At 39.0% G+C, this 20,866-nt stretch overlaps 1 protein-coding gene across 1 annotated transcript in view; it reads left to right on the forward strand.

Annotated features, from left to right (window-relative positions):
• UBAC2 (UBA domain containing 2) overlaps nucleotides 1-20,866 on the forward strand; it is a gene marked incomplete at both ends in the record, with an annotated part of 92,491 nt that overhangs the window by 57,752 nt on the left and 13,873 nt on the right. Inside the window, 3 exons of the mRNA XM_079549841.1 lie at nucleotides 5,226-5,349; nucleotides 7,166-7,213; nucleotides 17,537-17,782. Of these exons, the coding sequence (XP_079405967.1) occupies nucleotides 5,226-5,349; nucleotides 7,166-7,213; nucleotides 17,537-17,782 (418 nt within the window). The remainder of the gene's footprint in view (nucleotides 1-5,225; nucleotides 5,350-7,165; nucleotides 7,214-17,536; nucleotides 17,783-20,866) is intronic.

The raw sequence follows: 20,866 nt of genomic DNA on the forward strand, positions 1-20,866 counted from the left end.
ATAGTACCATAAGCTGAATAAGTGTTTGTTGTTCTGCAAAAATTGCTTGCATGATGACTGCATATTAAGAATACCTAAGTGAAGGATTTTTATGTTAACCTATTGTAACAGACTGGTAGTATAGAAACAGTCACTTACCCTAGGTCAGCCAGGAGATACTAACAGGGGGATGGAGAAGGGTTTTGTGAAAGAGTACCAGATACTATCTTGAGCTTTGCAAACAAAAGCTGGGGGGAGATATCACTAACTGACATTTGTAGAAAGTGATAAAGGACAATGGTAACATCTTATTAATGATAAATAAAACTGAAATTAGAAGAAAGTCTCTTACCAGCAGAAGAGGAAAGTTCTTTGTTAGTCATCTTGCTGATGGTAAGGGAGAGAACAGAAAGCATTAATGGTTTAAAATGGAACCAAGCAGCTTATGGAATAAATTGTTTCAAAGCCTTTAAAGCATTTCATAGGAGCAGTAGATACCTGCATTCTGTTGGTTCATTGGTCACATATTGTAGTGAACCCAAAGTTACAGTTATTCTGTTGGGATATTCACGGAGAGCTGGAAACTCTCTTTTCCCCTCAAGATGCATGACTTCACTTAATGTTTTCATTTGGCTGTCTTGTTTGGGGTATTTTTTATTCCTCCATTTTCCTGCATTCCTACAAAATATTGGCAATCAGATACTGCATCGGGTAACGTAACCTACTGGTTTTGCTCATGTGTGGCAGAAAGGTTGGGTGCAATAGATGGTGCTTGTCATCCTGGGCTTCATCAGTGAGAGGATCACAGCTGTCAAGGGCTGTCATATGTCAGGCAGCTACCCAATTTTAAGAAATGTCATCAAGAAAAAGTTTAGCATTTTCAGAACAAAGGCAGCTACGTTATGCATAGTTTGGCAGTGCCTGGACAGCCTGTAGGAATATAGAGCACTCAATAAACTTGATAACTTGAGTTACTGATAAAGCACACTGTTTGTACTCTCTACGTATTATGTGCGGCTGCTTTTAGAGCTGATATTTTCAGTCCTCCAAAAAAACTAAGCGGTTGTGGGTTTGTCGGGCTAATGTTTTTATAAAGAACTTAAATAATGTGAACTAAAGAAAAATACGGTACCGCAGTTAGTAAATGTAGTGAGTCATTCTGAATAAAATAACAGGTTGTTTCTGCAAATTTGAATCCCACAGAACTTCCATTGACAACAGCAGATATTTTTGCAGAAGTAACGTGTCTCTTACTACCCGTCTCTTCTTACGGTTTAGAACTATTGTTTCCTACATTTTGTGCATATACTTACTAATATTAAAGGTTTTAATCTGCTTTTAATATTCACCCTTTTAAACTCTGAGTAACCCATTTCACTCAGTGATGAATCCTTATCCTTGAGTCTTTGTTCTCTGTCAGAAGTCTGTACAGTAACGGATACAGGTGCTTTCTTTCCAACGTTATTGTTTCTTCATTTTTTTCCTCCATGAAAAAGTTCCCTTCTGTTTTGCTGTGTTGTTTTTTTTTTTTCCCTGCACATGTTGAAATCTAACATGCTTCAAAATGAGGATATAATCATTCCAGAGCCTACAGTAGGCCTTTGAGGTGGACATTGTGTTCATGTCAAGTGTTCAGACTTCAGAATTTAATCTTTTGGGACTGAGAGTATTTTGTTCTGTTTGAAAATATTATTTTCTAACCCATGTGACTAAAACTAATTTCCTAAACATGAGGTGAGCAGAAAAACGGAGTCTGCGTATGTTTGAGTCTGTGTTTCTTCTTTGCAAATGAATATCTCAAGTTTCTAGTAGAAACTGATTGGCAGGGTGTTAATTAACCATGTTGTTTCTGATATTGTTGTAAGCATAAGGAGCAAAAGGCTGGGACCAGGATCTTTGAAAGTAAAGAGGAAAGTAAAGAGGAGAGGGAGGGAAAGAAGATTAAAAGACGTTAAGAGGAAAGCAAAGAGGAGAGGAGAAGGAAATGAAGGAACAGAGAGAACTAAAATAGTCCTTCAGAAGAGTAGATACCAAATCTGACCATATACTGCGAAACAATTAATTAACTCAATGAAACTAGTTAAGTACCAGCCCTTAGATTTGCAGCAAGTGTGGTGGGTCAGCTTTGGCTGGTCACCAGGTACCCACCATGCCGCTCTCTCTTCCTGCTTCCTCAGCAGGATAATGGGGATAGTAAGATGGAAAACCTTGCAGGACAGGAAAATCACTCATCAGTTACCATCCAGTTACAGGCAAAAAAATTATTTTCCAGCTTCTTTTGTGACTATTTGCTGAATAGAAAGCTTTTCCTGCTGCACAGAGTTATTCCAACCCTAGTGGAAGATTTCACAGGTGCTTTTGTTGAAATCCATAAAATTCTTATCAGCCCATTTCTCTGTCAAGATGTACCTGAATGTAGCCTTGTGTTCCAATGTGTTGACTGTTGTCCATGATGCCAGTCATCTCATCATAGAAACTAATCAGTTTGACTGGACATGGGTTGACCTTGGTAAATCAACATGGCCTATCAGTTTGTCCTTCACGTGTCCGGAAAAGGCTGTGAAGAAAACTGCTCTGTAACTTTTCTAGGGACTGAGGTGAGGTGCTACCTGAATATCTTCCTTCCCTCCTTGAAGATGGTGTTGGCATTTGCATTTTTCCAGTCATTAGGACCTGACCACCATGACGTTTCAGTAATAATGAGAACAACTGGCAGTAACACTGGCCATCTCCCCCTGCACTTGTGGGATACCTGATACATTTGTAATACCCCTTTATAGGAGATGAGAAGTCTTTCTAACAAACAAGTAATTTTATAAAAATCTGTTGTTTCTTCAAGCTCCTCAAGATTATTAGGTAGAGAGCTGTGTCAAATGCTGGACTTTGAGTTACTCAGATCAGTACCACGATCTGAGATGGTGCTTTCTATGTTTTCTGCTGACATTAGTGGTGAATATTAACATTGAGGGAACCTTTCAACATTCTGTAATCTTCTTCTAGAATACAGTTCTAGGCATGATGTTGTAGTAGGCGTAAAGCAGGGTTATCGGAATGTGACGTGTCAGGACCTCCCCTACTCTGTGATGGATTTATGACGCATGCTTTAGGGGCGTAGACAAAGCATGTAGGGTATATAAACCGCTGTGTAGTTGCAATAAACGCCATTTGCCTCTCCATCATGTTGATGTATGTGTCGCTAATGGCCCTAGTCATTCGCTAGTCTTAAGCAGCCTGACCCTTTGGAATGGGAGCTGCAACAGCATGAGAATTTCCCTTTTGTATTTTCCCATGCTATGATTGAGTGCAGGCTTGCATGCAAAATTTCTTGATCTGAGTCACTATTTATCACAAGAAGAATAAAACCTGAAAAGCATGCCATGATTTTGGTACTCCCTCAGGTAATTTGGTAGGAACAGAAAGAATCACATTCTTTAGACAGAAATAATTTATCCTGGCTTTTCTAAGAGCAGAAAAGTTTATTTTTCTTTCTTTTTCTTCTCTCTTTGCTTATGAATCCCAATTTACTGTGGTGAATTTTGTCGGTAATGGAAGGAGTTCCAATGAAGAGTTATTTTTAATGTGGCAGTTGTGTAGTTGTGTCTGTCAATCCTTACAACTTAAATAATGTGGAGGTATTTTAAGAATGTGTTATGTGTGTTTGTACAGGTGCTCTCAGTTTACATAAGAGGGATCCTCTGTAAAATTGAACATCTTTCAGTAGTTCGTGAGTTTGTGTCCTCCATACACCCACATGGACCTGGCCTTATCTGAAACAGATGATACTAAAAATGTTTCTAATGTCTTCTATCTAAAAGACATTTAAGTCCTGAGAGAGGAAGGTTTTCAGCAAGCTAAACTTCAAAAACAGCAATCAAAATGATAATGAAATATTGTTAAGCCACCGCCCATTAAATGAGTCAACATATTGTAACTGTGTACTTAATCATTAGGTTTTCTTCATAGCTGTGGGTGTTGCATTTGGCAGTTATCCAGGAAATTAAAGTTTTAATATTCAGACCATTATTTCACATAGCATTACACCTATTGGTAGCTCCTCTGGAAGGGAAATGATTTCTGAGTGAACACTTAAGGTTCTTGTATTCTGATTTATGCTGTGTGCAGAAATCCCACTGAGAGCAATAAGATCCCTGTCCTATAAAGGTCTTTGGAAACTGTAAGTCTTGGAGCTTTTGATAAGCTGGTAAATGATGTAAAATTCTGCTTTGATCCCGGATCTGTCAGAAGAAGCAGTGATGAGCCAGCTGGGGTGGACGTGTGCTTTGCAGAACCCCTCAGCCCAGCTGTTGGCTGCATCTCAATGCCCATGGTGCTGCTTCCTGCTGCACTGCAGCAAGATGCACCAGGGAATGATACCAGGATTGCTCAGATGTGAGGGGGTGGGGGGAATTCAACCGGACAGGATCTTTGTTTTTAGGATGTAGTAGCCTGGGCAGAGCAGTATTCTGGCAAACCTGTGCAAACAGTGCTTTGGGATGGAGGGTGTCTAGTTATAGCAAAGCACTAAGCTCCATAGGAGGTTTCTCTTCATAGTCTGAAATGAGGGCTGATAATGCCTTGCTTACAGATGTCCAGCCACCCCATTAAAATCTGAAAGCATTTTCCTTCACTGACCTTTTTTTCCCATCTCCATCATAGATGTTTCTAGGGCCACGGGAGTCACTGGCAAAATGGAACTTAAACTGTTGATTATCCCATTTTAGATATTGCGTTATTGCATCCTGTTTTCAATACTGTAACACCTTAAACCTGGGTGAATAGTGGGAGCTGAACTTCGTATGTGAAGTGATTTTCCTGACCTCTGGGGATATATATAATCCTTTTGTCCACATCAAATACATTTTGTTCTGATGCGGAAGACCACTGCTGTTCTTTTTGTGGGCTGTATTTTGTGGAAACAATCAGCTATTAAAGCTAAAATGTTGCCTTCTCTGCTGTCCCCTCTCCTGAATACTTGGAAATAATATGCTTTTCATAACCTGTTTCTTCTTGGCAGGCTTACTTAGTAGATAGTAATAGTAGATGATTTGGTAGTTGGATCTGTTGTCCTGAATGCCACAGATTACCAAGTCACCAGTTCCCAAGGAATACTCTTTTTTGCAAGGCAGTGTTTATCATGTTTTTGTTTATCATGTACATGGGGTTAATTACGTTTTGTTACATTACAAATTACATACTGTTATTACTAACATCATTCTTATTAACCATCTGTATCTTTCTATTTGCAGCTTGGGTCCCGTGTTTGCTCTGTTTGTACCGTTCTATTGCTCCATTCCAAGAGTGCAGGTGACACAAGTACTAGGCTTTTTTTCTATTACAAACAAGACATTGGTCTATATACTGGGTTTACAGGTATGGTATGTACTTGCTTGTTCATCTTTTAGTGACTTAATAGCAGTTAGTATTTCTGAATGTGTGATTTTGATGCTTCTAGTGCATGATTGTGTCTAGCTAGTGCTTTCCCATGAACAACAATATTGAACAATATATTCTGATACATATTTTTGGGTGAAGTGGTGGGGAGATTATCTTGTATTCCACAGTCTTCAGTCTTGATTGTCACGCATAGGAAAACATAATTTAAAGTTCTGTAAATTTGAGAGGGATTCAGTAAAATGAGCCAGATGAAAACAGGACCTGGTTCAAACACACATGTATTTTTCACCTTTCTAATCTGCTAGCATTTTTGTTTTTATTTTTGCCTTGTTTGATATTGCTCAAGCAAAACTGTAGATAGAAGACAGTATTTTTCTATGGTTAAGACTGTTAATAAATAACCAAGGATTTGGTTGTATTACACTTTCATATAAATTTGTTATTTTTATACCAAGCATTGCCATGTAGCAGATAATTTAGTGTAACATGTTGCACAGTACTTTCAAGTAGTGTTGTGTTAAATGTGAATGGAAAAATATGGGTACCTGGTTCAGATATACGGTAGTGAGCCCCCAGTGGCCTAGAAATGACTCTAATGTCACAATCTGAATTATGCATGTGTGAAATTATGAGAAATTGTACTCATTTTTATATATTCCAGGGACTCAAAAATAGTTCTAAAACTAGTAGTGGAAAGCACCATAATTACACAATGTGGTACAGAGCATTTTAGAATGAGCGGTCAGTTTCAGAACTGTGGTTCCCACTCTGCTTGAGCGTTTCATTCACCTGCATTGCTGTTCAACATTTGGATTCTGTTGATTTCTGCTCCAGCACCCTGTTTTCCCGATCCATTAGAGGTATTGTTTCCTCTCTCCCAAAACCATCAACATCACTATAACTCCAGTCCTTGTGAAAATGGTGATACTGTCTGAGCTCTTTTGCCTTGTGTCCCTTGCCTCTTGCTTTCACACATACAAGACCAGATACTCATCGCTGCATCTCCACAGGATCTTTCCCTCCTGCATGCAGAACTGTCTCTGCCGTCACACAGAGGTCAAAGGAAACTCATTTGCCTTCTCCTCATTTGCAAACTCTGCCCTTATCTCAAGTCACTCTTTCCATAGTGAGCCCAGAGAGGTGTTCTCACAATTCAGGCAGCATCTCACAGAGCTTTTAGTAATCAGTATCAGTCTAATTTTCACCCTGTTTTCCCAACTAAGAATAACCTTCTTCAGGTGATGAGTCACGTGCACTTTACTGGAAAGGGTGGGCCACCCTGTTGGCATATCTAGATTTTTTTTCAATTCACTTTGACCAATTTGTGTGATTTCATGCCTGCAAGTATGTCACTGGGTGAGCACTTTAATTCTTTAATTTTGACACTCATGCTTCAACTCTCTGTGGCTGTATGTCTAAGACCTTCATTTGCACTGCCCAGCTTGGAACTCTTCTCCTTCTGCTGCTGAGTCATTTCCTTTGCTTCAGTCTGTCTTTCAGACTTGTTTTTCTGTGCAGCCTATAACTGACATCCTGTTATACTTAGTATACTGTATGAAAATAAAATGTATTGTTCTGTAGAAGAAGAACAATTGTTATCCCTGTGTTTTTTTTCCAGTTCTACTTTTGGAATGTATACTTGTTAATGTTAAACATGATTTTCATAGAAATAAAGGTGTGACTTTGCCGATGGTCATGATAAGTATTTAGCCTACATAATGTCGTATGTAGTAGCTCAGGAAACATCAGCTATGTAAAATGAAAATTTTTAATTGCTACTCTTACCTTCTAGCTCTTAACCTCTGGTTCCTACATCTGGATTTTAGCCTTAAGTGGATTGGTAAGTCTTACTGTTTTAAAAATTGCATCATCTGAAACACTGTGTTATATGTACAATCAGGGCAGTACATTTGGACTCAAAAAAGAGCTGCAATTACTAAGGAATGTTTTTGATTATAATTGTTTGTCTTTAAAAGTGTGAAACACTGATTGGCTGGTGATAAACTGACATACAACTGATATGAAACAACAAAATGGGTAGTGTTTGCAGTTTGCCAGTGTTGTCTGAGCCCTGCAATTAAATTCACTGTCTCAGGCATAGACCCACAGCTATAAAAGAAGCTTTTGTGGAAATGGTATAAATACCCATTACATTTCTGTTTGCTTGTATACTCTATTTACCCCGGTATTTATACTTTTTTTTTTAGCAAGCCTCAAATCTATTTCAGAAAGCAACTTTTAACTTTTTACTGGTGGGATTTCATGTTTTGCTCTCCTCCTAGAACACATGCATATAGCCATTTCATACTGTGATGGAGGCAGTAGGAGTGGGAAATCACTTTATTTGTGTCATTCAGATAAAGTTGATGTGGTCTATCCTTTTCCTTTCTGACTCTGTTCTTAGTATTAAAGCACTTACTGCTAAAACACATTGTACTAACTTTTTGAGATTGTTAAATGATGATAAGCTCTTTGAAAAAAATTACAAACTTACAAATTAGGAGCTCTACTGTGATTCATTGACTCAAAATATTGTTTGCTTTTCAAACAGTGAAAGTGCCTCCTCTTCTAAAATAGATGATTTTGTAAGAACATGTAGTGACAGGAGAAGGGGAAATGGTTTTAAACTGGAAGAGGGTGGATTTAGACTAGATATTAGAAAGAAATTCTTTATTATGAGAATGATGCAACACTGGAACAGATTGCCCAGAGAGGCTGTGGATGCTCCCTCCCTGGAAGCATTCAAGGCCAGGCTGGATGGGGCTGTGAGCAACCTGGTCTAGAGGAAGGTGTTCCTGCCTATAGCAGGGGGATTGGAACTACATGATCTTAAAGGTCCCTTCCAACCCCAACCATTCTATGATTCTCTGATTATTAGGTTGATGCAATCTTACAAATAACTCAAATTCTACCCTTGTTTTTAGAACCTACTGATTAGAATTTAGATAAACTCAGAGTGGAATGTCTGTGAATATGTCACATATTGCTGCTATAGTTCAGTGGTTTGGTCTCTTACCATTTTTGTGTACTCCAAATGACTGATGTGAGAGATGGAGCTGTACATGGTGTAGTCTGTCAGCAGTTTGGCCTCACCATAAATATAGATGACAACAGCGTAACTAACAAACCAGAATTCCTCTCCTGGAGACCATCACATTCCTCTGAGCCCAGTTGAGAATCTGTGACTTCCTCCAAACGCTCTACCCTTCCTGTTACTCTTCTAGCTCTTTTAATAGCCCTTCCTTTTGAACAGGTGTTCGTTATGGAGGAAAGGAAAGGAGAGGAAAAGAAAAGGAAAGGCATTTCAACCCCCTCTTTCCTGGTAGTAGGAAGTGTGTATACTTGGTTATACAGACTTTGAAAGAATGGATCAAGCATTTTTTTCATTCCAGTTCTTACTTTAATTGCCTTTTAATTTACAGTTTTATTCAGATCTATAATGCAGTTTTCTTAGGATTCTTTTTCGTGAATGATCATTTTTTAATTGCAGGTTGACAGTATGTTCTACGTAGGTATAAGCCCTCAGGAATAAACTGAGCTTTCCATGTGTCACAGGAAGGCTTAAAAAAAGATATTTAAAGTTTCATATTACTTCAGTCAGGATGAATTAAGTCATCATCATGCTCTTTTCGGTCTCAAGTTTTTTTTCTGCAACGAGCAGATATCTGCACTCTGCCGTAATAAGTGCAGATAAGTAACAAGTGCTGCAATTTGGAAAAAAGTTCGTGTTATGAATTTCAGTCATTTTTACACAGCATATCTGTCATACTTTTGTGAATAGGAAGTCTCATTTTCTCATCTGTTAGTGATGATAATTTGGTTTCTCTTGAGAAAGCGGATAAAGAAGTGATGTTTCCAAGTACATTAAGTAATCTGAAGAGGAATGTGAATCACCATAAGAACACCTTTTAGCACTTACACTTACACACTCATATGACTGAATGTATGTGATGCTGTTCTGCCATTTAGCTTTCACTGCACTTCTGCCTATCTGGAATGTTAAAATGAACTGAGCCTGCATGATTTCTGCATTGTTTTCAGCTTCCCACTTTCTCCTCAGGATGTTCCCATTTTAGGTTTATTGAAATTCACAATTTGTGTATTTTTAACACACAATGAATGCTCTTAAATGAGACCTGGCTTTTTAGCTACAAGACGTGGCACTGCAGGTTTCTGCATTCATCCTTGCTAATGCTCTTCTCTATAAATGTCAGGATGTAAAAGAACGTCATGGGTTCATGTTTTCTGTGGCTTTTGTTTTTGTATGTGTTTGCACATGTGTATGACTGTAGGCATATGACAGGTAGGCGTTGCTGTAATATGCCTGGTGATGGGGAATTTTAGAGTACATATTCTGTGTTATCAGAATACAGAAGCTGTGTGTGGCTGTCTGTGACGTAAAAGATATCTTCCTAGGTCACTAACTTCAAATCAGCATATGAATACTCTGTTCAAGTCAACTTTTTACTCTCCAGATGAAGCTGTAGTACCTCTTAATTTCCATTTTTTCAGTATGTCAGTGTGGTCCTAGTAGTTTCCATTGCTGGTATGTTGTGTAAAGCATGCTGTATAAATACATAGTGTTTATTTAAAAAAAAAAAAAAAAAAAAAGTATATTGTGAACAAATTCACATATCTTGAATATTTACATATCTTATAAGTAATCTGCATTGTTAATCTTCTTATTGTTTATGACTCTTAGTTTCTTGCAGTTTACTTTGCCAGGTATATACCATACTTGGCACATATAGTCCAGATTTGTTTTTTATAATAAGTTTCTTTTATTATCATAAAATTAGGGAGCTTCAGATTAGAGGTCCAGGTATATCTTGAAAGTCAGTTGGATGCAGCCTAATTCCATTTCACTTAAAACTGGATTAGCTGAATACAGAAGTGTTTCCCTGCAGTGCATATCATTTATTTTAGTGAAGCTTAGAAAAAAATTGCCTATTTTTTCCTTAGATCAGTTGAAACACCTTAGAAAACAGTATCCATTTGAATGTTGTATTGGACACATACATATACATCAGCCCATCCTCTCTCCTTCTTTTCCACTTAAAAAAAAAAAAAAAAAGTTCCCAGGTTCTCATCTTATATATCTTACATTTGTCATTGGAATAATTTTGCAGGAGTGAAATATGACTTGTATTTTGTCAGGTTTAGTTCTCAGATTGTTTGAAAAGTTGCACTGAGATTGACATCTGGTCCAACCCTCCAAATGAGGCAGAGTCAGCTACAACAGGTTGTTCAGCACCATGTCTCGTTAGATTTTGAGTACTTCCAAGGAGGAAAATTCTACAATCTTTCCAAGCAACCTGTTCTAGTTTTTTACCATTTTCACAGTAAAAAAAAAGGGTTTTTTTCATATGTTCAGATGAAATTTCAAGGAATTTGATTTGTAACCATTGGCTCTTGTTCTACCATTGAGCACTACTGAGAAGAAAATGGCTCCCTGTCTTCATTCCCTACCTTCAGGCTTTTGTATGCATTGATAAAATCTACTGTCTTTTCTTCTCCAAGACTCCCAGCTCTCTCAGTCTCTCATCCTGTGAAAGACACTCTAATTTCCTCATCGTCATCCTGGACCTGTGCTGGATTTACTCCGGCCAGCCAGTCTGTATCTTTCTTGTACTTGGTGCAGTACTGGGTGCAATGTTCCAGATGCATCCTCATCAGAGCTGAGACAAGAGAGGAAAGATCACTTCCCTTGACCTGCTGGCAACAGTTCAGGATGTTCAACACTAGAGTAAGAGGGATTAGGAAATGAGGAAGAAGCATCGTCTGTTTGTTTGTGCTAAATTCTGGACAGGTACAAATGTCCAAATATCCACCTAAATTTGCTGAATCCCACCCAAAACTAACATAAAGTGGCTTGCATTTAGGCAGTGGTTGATATTCAGTTGAATGAGCATAGGTGACTGACTTTGACATGTGAAATGCTCACTTTTCTGACTTGATCTCCTTTGTGGTGTGAGCTTAGATGCTCATGTCTGCACAGCTAGCTGAAACATATACTCCTACATCAGGTGAAGCATCTGAAAAGAGAAATATGATCCCTGTCATACAAGGGATCTTAGTGTGAATGAGAGGCCATATCTGTTTGTGCAGGAGGGTATGCAGTTTCTTCCAGCTCTGGAAGAAGAAGAAAGAATTGGGAAAGGAAAGGAGAAGGTAATTATGTGTGTGTCATAAGATACTGTTTTATCCATGACTTCTGAGATCCTGTAGAATGGATTTTAGCTTTCAGTGTGAAGCTTTCAATTTTTCTCTAAGATCAGAGGAAGAATTTGTGTGCACGATGTCTGGTCCACATTGCCAGTTGTGCCAGTTGGTTCAGGAAGTGGCATACTGCTTCCTGAACCTTTCTTAGCTACGCACTTACACCCCTGTTACCCTCAGTAAGTTTGCAGATGACACCAAGCTGGGAGATGGTGTTGATCTGCCTGAGGGCAGGGAGGCCCTGCAGAGGGATCTAGATAAGCTGGATCGCTGGGCTGAGGTGAATGGGATGAGGTTCAACAAGGCCAAGTGTTGGGTTCTGCACTTTGGCCACAACAACCCCATGCAGCGTTACAGGCTTGGGGACGAGTGGCTGGATGAGTGTGAAGAGGAAAGGGACCTGGGGGTGTTGGTTGATGCTCGGCTGAATACGAGCTGACAGTGTGCCCCAGGTGGCCAAGAGGGCCAATGGCATTCTGGCCTGCAGAAATTAGAAATAGTGTGGCCAGCAGGAGCAGGGAGGTGATCATCCCCCTGTACTCAGCACTGGTGAGGCCGCACCTCGAGTACTGTGTTCAGTTTTGGGCCCCTCACTTCAAGAAAGATATTGAGGTCCTGGAACGTGTCCAGAGAAGGGCAACGAAACTGGTGAGGGGTCTGGAGCACAAGTCTTACGAGGAGCGGCTGAGGGAGCTGGGACTGTTCAGTCTGGAGAAGAAGAGGCTCAGGGGAGACAGCATTGCACTCTACAACTGCCTGAAGGGAGGCTGTGGTGGAGAGGGATTTGGTCTCTTCTCCCAGGCAACAAACAGGACCCGAGGAAATGGCCACAAGTTGTAGCAGAGGAGGTTTAGGTTGGACAAAAGGAAGAACTTTTTCTCTCAGAGAGTGGTCAGGCACTGCAGTGGCTGCCCAGGGAGGTGGTGGAGTTGCCGTCCCTGGCAGTGTTCAAGAGGCGTCTGGACGACGTGCTGCGAGATGTGCTTTAGTGCTTGTGGTGGCAGTGGTGATGAGGAGACTGTTGGACTAGATGATCTTATAGGTCGTTTCCAACCTTGTGATTCTATGATTCTATGATTCTATGATTCACTGTGACTACAGTGCTACAGCTAGCTTAGGATGAGGTGAGTTGTGTCCTAGAAGCACCTACTTCTTCACTGATTTGACAGAGAATCCGTGAGAGTTATTCAGCTGAGTATTTTGAAGCTTCTGCTGTAGAATGAGTCACATCTCAACAACTTCTACTTCTCTTTGTCGACTTGTAAAGCCAGCTTCAAATTACTAACTCATATGTAGACTTCTAAATTGGAGATGTCTGCATTAAGGCATTGACAATTTTTTAGCAGTAATATTTTAAAAAATTAAATGTTTTTAACAATATGATTTCTGTTGCCTGTAGAACTGTAGCAGTGACACAAGGAGAAAAGTACAAGTTAAGGTAGATATATTGTGCTGAAATGGCAGTACATCCATGCCTGCACATACAGAAAAAATGTTTTGAGATCTTGCAGTGATTGTGCTTGGTCATGAAGGTAAATAATTCTGTCATGCTCTAACCACTATGGAAAATAATTTTTCACATAATTTTGATACTAATCTGCCTTCCTTTTCTTTGTTCGATTTTCTCCTTAATGTCAATCAAGTAAAAAATTTAAAATGTCTTATTTAGTAATGATGCATGTGTGTCCTTGTCTTGTAAAGTCTTGGAGAGCTTCCGTGTTTGGTCTACCTAATGAAAAAGAGAAACTACAGCTACTTCCTTTTTCTTAAAAATGTCTCTTTGGAGAGACATGAGGGAAGGGGAGAGGAAGTTGACCTTTCTTATAGGGATGGAAAGAAAATGATATTGCTAGCCAAAAATTCTCCATTTTATCAGTGTGAACTTGACTGCCACGTCTTCCCTTGATAACTTTCTAGAACCTAGAATACTCTGGATGATGATCTGTTGGGGAAAGTAGCCCTTTAACCTGATGTACAGTGTTCAAATCAAGATATAACGATATAATCTTATATTCACTGAATAAACTAAGTTGTTTATTTAAATACTAAGTTGTTTACTTAAATACTAGAAATACACTACAACCATGAGAAAAACTGGTGTAAGAAAGAACTTTACACTTCATTAAAGCTTTTTTTTTTTCTTTTTTTTAATGACACTTAGAAAGTTCTGCATACGAACCAGCTAAAAAAGAAGTTCCTTGGAAATACTTGACGTTAAGATGAATATATGACACTAAACCAGACTGAATCACAAGATGTATTTTAACTACACAAGCCTCCATCTAGGGTTTATTGGAAGTATGCAAATAGGTGTCTCTTTGTCACCACGTGAAACTTCTTGAAGCTAAGCACAGTATTTGAAGCTTTTACATCTAATAGCTTTATAATTGGGGTAGTAAATCAAGGGAAAGAGGAGTGGGAGTGATGCTGAAGTCCTAGCAAATATAAAGGTAACGAGATGGATGTAGGCCATGTACACATAGTACCTATCACAGCTGAATCTGTCCTTCAATCTGTTTTTATTTACCAAGAATTGCAGTCTTGTCATTGCTCTGCACAGTTATTAGCCTACAGTATGTTTCTTGGCAACTACATGTAGAAGATATACAGATAAATAGATTTATCTTCTTCCTTCACGAGATTCATTTTATTTCAGACTTTGCTCTGAACTTCATATTGTCAGATTTCTTGATCTTCTACTCTGTGAGCATGGAAGATCCCATTTGGGGTATGCAATGAGTTTCTAACTAAGGCAGGACAAGGAGGGGCCAAGACATTAGTCTGCTGTTGGGGAAAGAGAGGAGAGAGAAAGAAGACAGCCCTCTGCACCTGGTGCTGCACTGGCCATAAACCAGCCGTGCTACTCCAGTGAGCTCGTTAAATCTGGGAAGGGAGATAGGAGACGTGCGTAAGTCTCACACTTAGCATGCTCCATCTTAGTGTTGTCCATAAAATTTAGGCTCCTAAAGCCTTCTCTTCTGATTAAATTCTCTTGATTGACTAGCAATCTCTACTTAGAAAAATGTGAGAATGTACATTTCCTCTTCTGAGACAAACAAATCCCAAAGTGCTGGCACAAATTCATGCCGGTACTGTCCTATTTGCTGCACTTTCTGTGTTGAGTTGATATGAGAACTGTTTGTGGTTAACATGTTCAAACACGTGTCAAGATTTGTCATACATTCAGGAAGATATAGATTTTCCTATCACTGTTTGCATTGTTTTGTTCTTGTGACTTTCTGAACTCTTTATAGATTATGGTGCCCTGAAAATTTTAAGCCTTCACAAAGGACTGCAGGTGATTGGTGGGCAGAGATTAATAGTTGGGAAGGACATCTGAAAGAGTTGAAGGAATACTGGTGTGGTTTCTGACCAAGTATTTTGAGTCAGAGTCCTTTTCTTCTCCTCTGCCTTTCCTTGCAAAATTACTGGGACCAAAGGTGGAGCCTGGCTCTATAGCCTAATGATACAGAGTGGGAGAAAGGATCTCTGAAATCATCAGATGAAATTTTATGTAATATGTGCAACAAAATTCAGTCGTTCTTGCTCCCAAAAGAGTGACCTTCCTGGTAGCCATACAATCTAGGTGCTGAGTAAGGAGCCTATATACCCTGACAGCCATAGTAGCCGGTGGCTAACTTCTGAGGTACCTTCTTTGCTGGGTAGATATCTAAAGTACTACATGCCAAAAGTAGATGATCACAGAAATGATATGAATACTACTCTTCTTATGTATTCATTGGAGTTTTATCTTAGTTTCCAGTTGATGTGCCCAAGTTTTAGTCATGGATTTACGGTCTTCTGGAACTGTTTCACTAGAGTTGAGGAGAGAACTGAGGTCATGAAGAAGCTTGTGTTCCAGTGCCCTGTCATTCCCGGAGTCCTTTGAGAACCTTTCTTTAAATGCAGACATGTTTTGTTAAAGGCAGCCTTCACTAAGATGCCATAGATGATGGCCTTCCTCTTGTCAAATCTCATTTAACTTCTTCATAGCATGAAAAGATAAGGGGTTAAAGGCAGTCTAAGTTTTTTCTTTCTCATCTTAGAACTATGGCCTGTGTTTGGTGTTACATCCAACCCCATGAGAAGTCATAAAATATGATAGAATAAAAAGAAAATCAGTATTTCCCACAGCAGAACTGAAATTATTATTCTAAAAGTTTCATTTTCTCACTAGATTATTAATAACAACCTTGTAAATAATCTGAAAAAGTTTTCTCTTCCAAGAAATATTATTTTTTTCTAAACTGTCTCCCTTTCTACTTGCAGCAATGAAATGCTTTCTGTATGTTTATACAAATGTCAGTGGATAAGATAAGAATCCTTAGATAGATAAATTGCCCAGACATGAAGTTTCTACGTTGTTTTTAATGTAATGTAATTTAATGCACTAATTTGATATATACCGTTTATGCATTTTGGATGGTCCTTATCTCTTTCTGTTCATTTCACTCTGCTGCCTATCATAATTCTTGAGGAACAGCAGATGTTAAATAGTCATAACTACAGAAAAGTAGCATAAAGCAGAATGGCAGAACTTGAGGAAGAACTTGACCTTTCTGAGTACCACTTTGGCCTTCAGAGTTTTGCAATGGGATTAAAAGTGATGCTTGAGTGATGACAGTAGATCATCTGCAATGAAATCAAGTCCCAAGGCAAGCATGAGCATGAGCACAGTAATGTTTTTTTGTTTTATTTTTTTTAATAGGTAGGAGAAGGGCACCACAAAGGCTGATTTTCTTCAATGTCAGTTTTTAATGAACTGTTATTTTTATTTTATTTTTTCCCTAGAAGGTAGACTGGAAAAAGTCTGTGCACACTTTTTGGTTAAACTTTAAATCAGCTATTTTACTTTTGTCTTTACTCAAATGGTACTCTGGGCTTCATCAGAAGAGGGGTGCCCAGCAGGGACAGGGAGGTGATTGTTCCTCTTTACTCTGCCCTCGTGAGGCCCCATCTGGAGTTCTGTGTCCAGGTCTGAAGCCTCCAATACAAGAAAGACAGGGAGCTGTGGAGAGGGTCCAGAGGAGGGCCACAAAGATGATCAGGGGACTGGAGCACCTCCCTACGAAGACAGGCTGAGGGAGCTGGGCTTGTTCAGCCTGGAGAAAAGAAGGCTGCAGGGTGACCTCATTGCAGCCTTTCAGTACCTAAAGGGAGCCTACAAAAAGGAGGGGAATCAACTCTTTGAAAGGGTTGATAACAGCAGGACAAGGGGAAATGGTTTTATGTTGAGGGAGGGGAGATTTAGGTTGGATGTCTGGGGGAGGTTCGTTACTATGAGAGTGGTGAGGTGCAACATCCCTGGAGGTGTTCAAGGCCAGGTTGGATGGGGCCCTGGGCAGCCTGGTCTAGCATTAAATGTGGAGGTTTTTGGCCCTGCATGTGCAGGGGATTGGAGATTCATGGTCCTTGAGGTCCCTTCCGACCCTGGCCATTCTGTGATTCTCTGAAAGGCAGACTTGGAAATGCTGACAGAAACTATGAAGGAATTGTTTTTTGTTAAGGAATGTTTACAGTGCTTCAGCATTCTCAAGGGCAGCCTTTGTCTTCTCAGGTCAGCATGCAGCATATTCTGACCAGTTCCTTTACTAGAAATCAAAGTTTTATTTGAATAAAATAAAACTGGTTTCAGGTAGAAGAAATCTTTCTCAATCTGATTGAGAAACAGTCACTTGGTTTGGATTGAAGTTCCGAAAAAAAAAAAAAAGAGCAACTTTCTGAGTCATAGGCAGTGCAGTACACAGATTTTGAAATGTAACAGTCTGTAGTTGTGAGGAAGTTGAAGGTAAAGAAATCCCCTATTCTTGGTTCTTGACCTAAGACTCTGGGTGAAAACATTAAAATGTACGTTTAAAATGGAAAGGCCATCTGCAGCTAAGTACAAAGTACATTTGCTGTATTTAAAGTCTTTATTTTTTTAACATTTCATTTTGACTTTTAGATTTCTGGGATTTGCTACAACAGCAGTATATTAAAAGTTCATCGAATTCTTTGTGTACCCAGCTGGGTAGCAAAGATATTTTCCTGGACTCTTGAACCAATCTTCTCGTCTGCGGAACCAACGAATGAAATCCGAGTGGGAATGGGAGCAACAGTCGACATCCAGAGGCAGCAGAGAATGGAGCTCCTGGATCGACAAATCATGATGTCTCAGGTTGCCCAAATGAGGAGACAAAGGCAGCAGCAGGTACTGATGCATGCTCCATAAAGATTATGTTTATGGGAAACATATGTTTTCAGTTTGTATATTTTATGGTTCCTGCTTGATATATTCTTCTCAATTAGTTTTTCATACACCGGCTATTGGCCGTTTAGGTGTTTCTGTAACTTTAATGTTAAAATCGTTTCGCAAGATAGAAGCAGAGTCCTGTAAGGATATCAATACGTCTGGCATTTCTTTCTCCAAAAGTCAGCCTGAAAGGTAAAGTGCCTGCCTTTCCTCTTACTAAAGACAGTAAGCTGTTGGTGAAAGTTAGCAAGTTCTCTGTCTGTTCTGAGTATTTGTATTGTTTGCATCCTTTTCGGAGAAAATTATCTACACAATAACTTTATTTGCAAATGTACTTTGAATAAGGCTTGCATCTTTGAGAAAGTTCTGAAATTCAATCATCTAACTCCCTTACAGAGGTCAACCACAGGAACTTTCTCTTTGCTGCATTTAGTGTTCATTTTATTTCCTTACTGAATGGAATAGCAGAGCCCTTTGTTTTCTCTGTTTTAGTCAAGGCAGTGAAAGACGTTCACATGTTTTCTGTTGTACTGCAGAACAAGGCAGACAGTGTCTCAATTAACTTCTTCCTATGCCTTAAAAATATTGCTGCTCTATCAAACTTAGCAGATATGGGCCTTAGATTTCTCTATGTGAGCATACCTTGTTCATTATTTTGTTACAGTCTGACAATTTGTGATCTTTATTGAGTTTTCTCTGACTGAAATGCAGCTCTGTACTGATATATGAATTCTTAGTATGTTTATGGTAGCTTGTAGATACACCTGTGTTACCATTAATATGTTGGCAGAATTAGATGTAGGATAGCATAAAGCTTAGGCTTTGGCCAACAACTAGAGTATATATCTTTGTTTCCCTGGAATTTGGTTTTCTTCCATTTCTTAACATTTTGATCTGAATAAATTGTTCCTCAGGTGAAAGATTCTAATCTCTATCCCCATTACAACATTTACCAGTTTTAATGTAAGAAATGAACTAGAAATAATTCAACATCCGTGTTCTGATAGAAGGCGCTTTGAAGGTGTCTTTCGGGCCACAAGCTGTTGTGAAGATTCAGCTAAGTTTCTTCAAATGAGAAGAGAAAGAAATTGCCAATTATGAAAGACAATCTTTATAATATATTTTGAACTGCAAGAAGCATTAAATAAGTTCAGAGTTATAAATGTTAAGAGTTGATAATGTTTTCTTCCTATCCTTCTCCTTTTCCTGGGATTACAAACAATGAAATTGGCAAAATGTCTTTTCGCTATTGACTTCAAATAGAGGTTTTTTATAAAATATGGGGGAGTTTAAGTAAAATAAATGAGTGTTGTTTGAGCAGCGGTGACATGGTTTACCTTAAAAGTTGCTGAAACTCTTTCAAATCGCCTACATTGACTGGTCTTTAACTTTAGTGCGGCATTTTGTGATCTGATAGTGCTAAATTGTGAAACCGGTGAGCAGAAGGCAAAGGATTCGATGTGTGAACGTTTCAGAAAAGTTCTTCAGAAAAGATGTGTTAGGAAAGCATTTACTGGGCTTTGTTTATGACTCACAAAATTTACTGGATATCAACAAAATCATGAATAGTGCCCTTCACAAAAGCTGAGATGCAATGGTACAAAAAGACAAACAGGATAATCTCAGTCTCAGTGTTCAAAACTTGAAAACAGTTTTCCAGATTGTTGTAACTGTGCAATTCTTTTGCTTTTAGAAGCTTACAAAGGTATAATTTGAAGACAGTGGAGTTGAACGCATCGCACTGCAGATGGAATTTAGATGGTAAATGCTACCGCTGGGGCTGAAGCTGGTAAAGAACACCAGTCAGTGTCACTGGAAGGTTTTTTGTGAAACTGACAGTAATAAAAGCTGTGAAGTATATCAATCAAGTTGTCAAATACAAGTTAGAGTTACATTGCAAGAGAATATTGTGCAGATTTTTGGCATCCCAATATGCTGTCCATAGATGAGATAAATGAATGTTTTCTCTCCTGCTTTCCATGTTGTTTGCCAAGGAAAGGAAACTTCAACTTTCCTCTGCACGTCATTGTGCAACTATTTTCTTGTTATCCCTTGGGGAGGCATTCTGTTTGTTCCTCCTTTTCCTTTACTCTACAATTCTGTTTGGGAAGAGGCAGTGCACTTTCCCTGTGTACTGTTAGCATATGGAAACACAGGAACGCAATGTGTGGTTTTAACAGTGCTGCATTGTCCTGCAGAATGTGGCAAACTGTCCTCTGGCTGTAAAGAAGCCCCTTTCTTAAATGGACCCTTTTTGTACTAAGCTCATTCTTCAGGTTTTACAAGAAATTCTGAAGAATGTGAGCCTGATGTACAAAAAAAAAGAAAGCTTAAAAACAACAGGGAAAAAATAGGGGAAAAAAACTTAAGTTGTTAAAGTTAAAGTTGTCTTAAGTTGTTTAAACTATATCTCTAAGATACTAAAATATAGAGGGTTTTTGTTTTTTTTTTTTCTGTTTACATTTACAGAGTTCTTTTATTTGAAACAGAATTAATTTTGGATGTTTTCTATGGGAAGAAAAAAAAAAACCAAAACCAAAAAGAACACAGAATTTCCTTGCTGGCAGTTCTTAGAGCTTTGCCTTGCCCAGTCTTTCTCTCCCAGAAATGTTGCCCGCAGGATGCTGAAGCAGAGAGGTGTGCTTGTGGCTGCTGGGCTGCCAGCCACTCACAGCTTCCAGGAGCAGGTTGAGTGAGGGACACAGCCTGAGCATAAGCCACCAGCTTCATTACTTGATGTACGTGGTTTTGATTTAGCCCTGAGTTGTGCAGTGCTGCTGTGTCTGAACGTGTTGTTAGAAACTGAAAAATCACCTTACGTTGCTAGTTTCGCAGGGGAGTGTGGTTATACGGTGTCTGATTTTTGTCTTGCTTTCTAGTTGCTATGGATACAATCCTTAACCAGATGGTGATGTGCATGTTGAAAAATTTTTGTCCTTTTTTCCCCTCCAATGATAATCCTGACAAATTCTGAACCTGTCAGTTCAGAATTACTGAACATCACCTCCATCACCTTTTGAGGCAGTGAAATAACGTGTGCCA

Source organism: Tetrao urogallus (genome assembly GCF_951394365.1).
Source record: "Tetrao urogallus genome assembly, chromosome: 1".
In the NCBI taxonomy this organism is placed as follows: Eukaryota; Metazoa; Chordata; class Aves; order Galliformes; family Phasianidae; genus Tetrao; species Tetrao urogallus.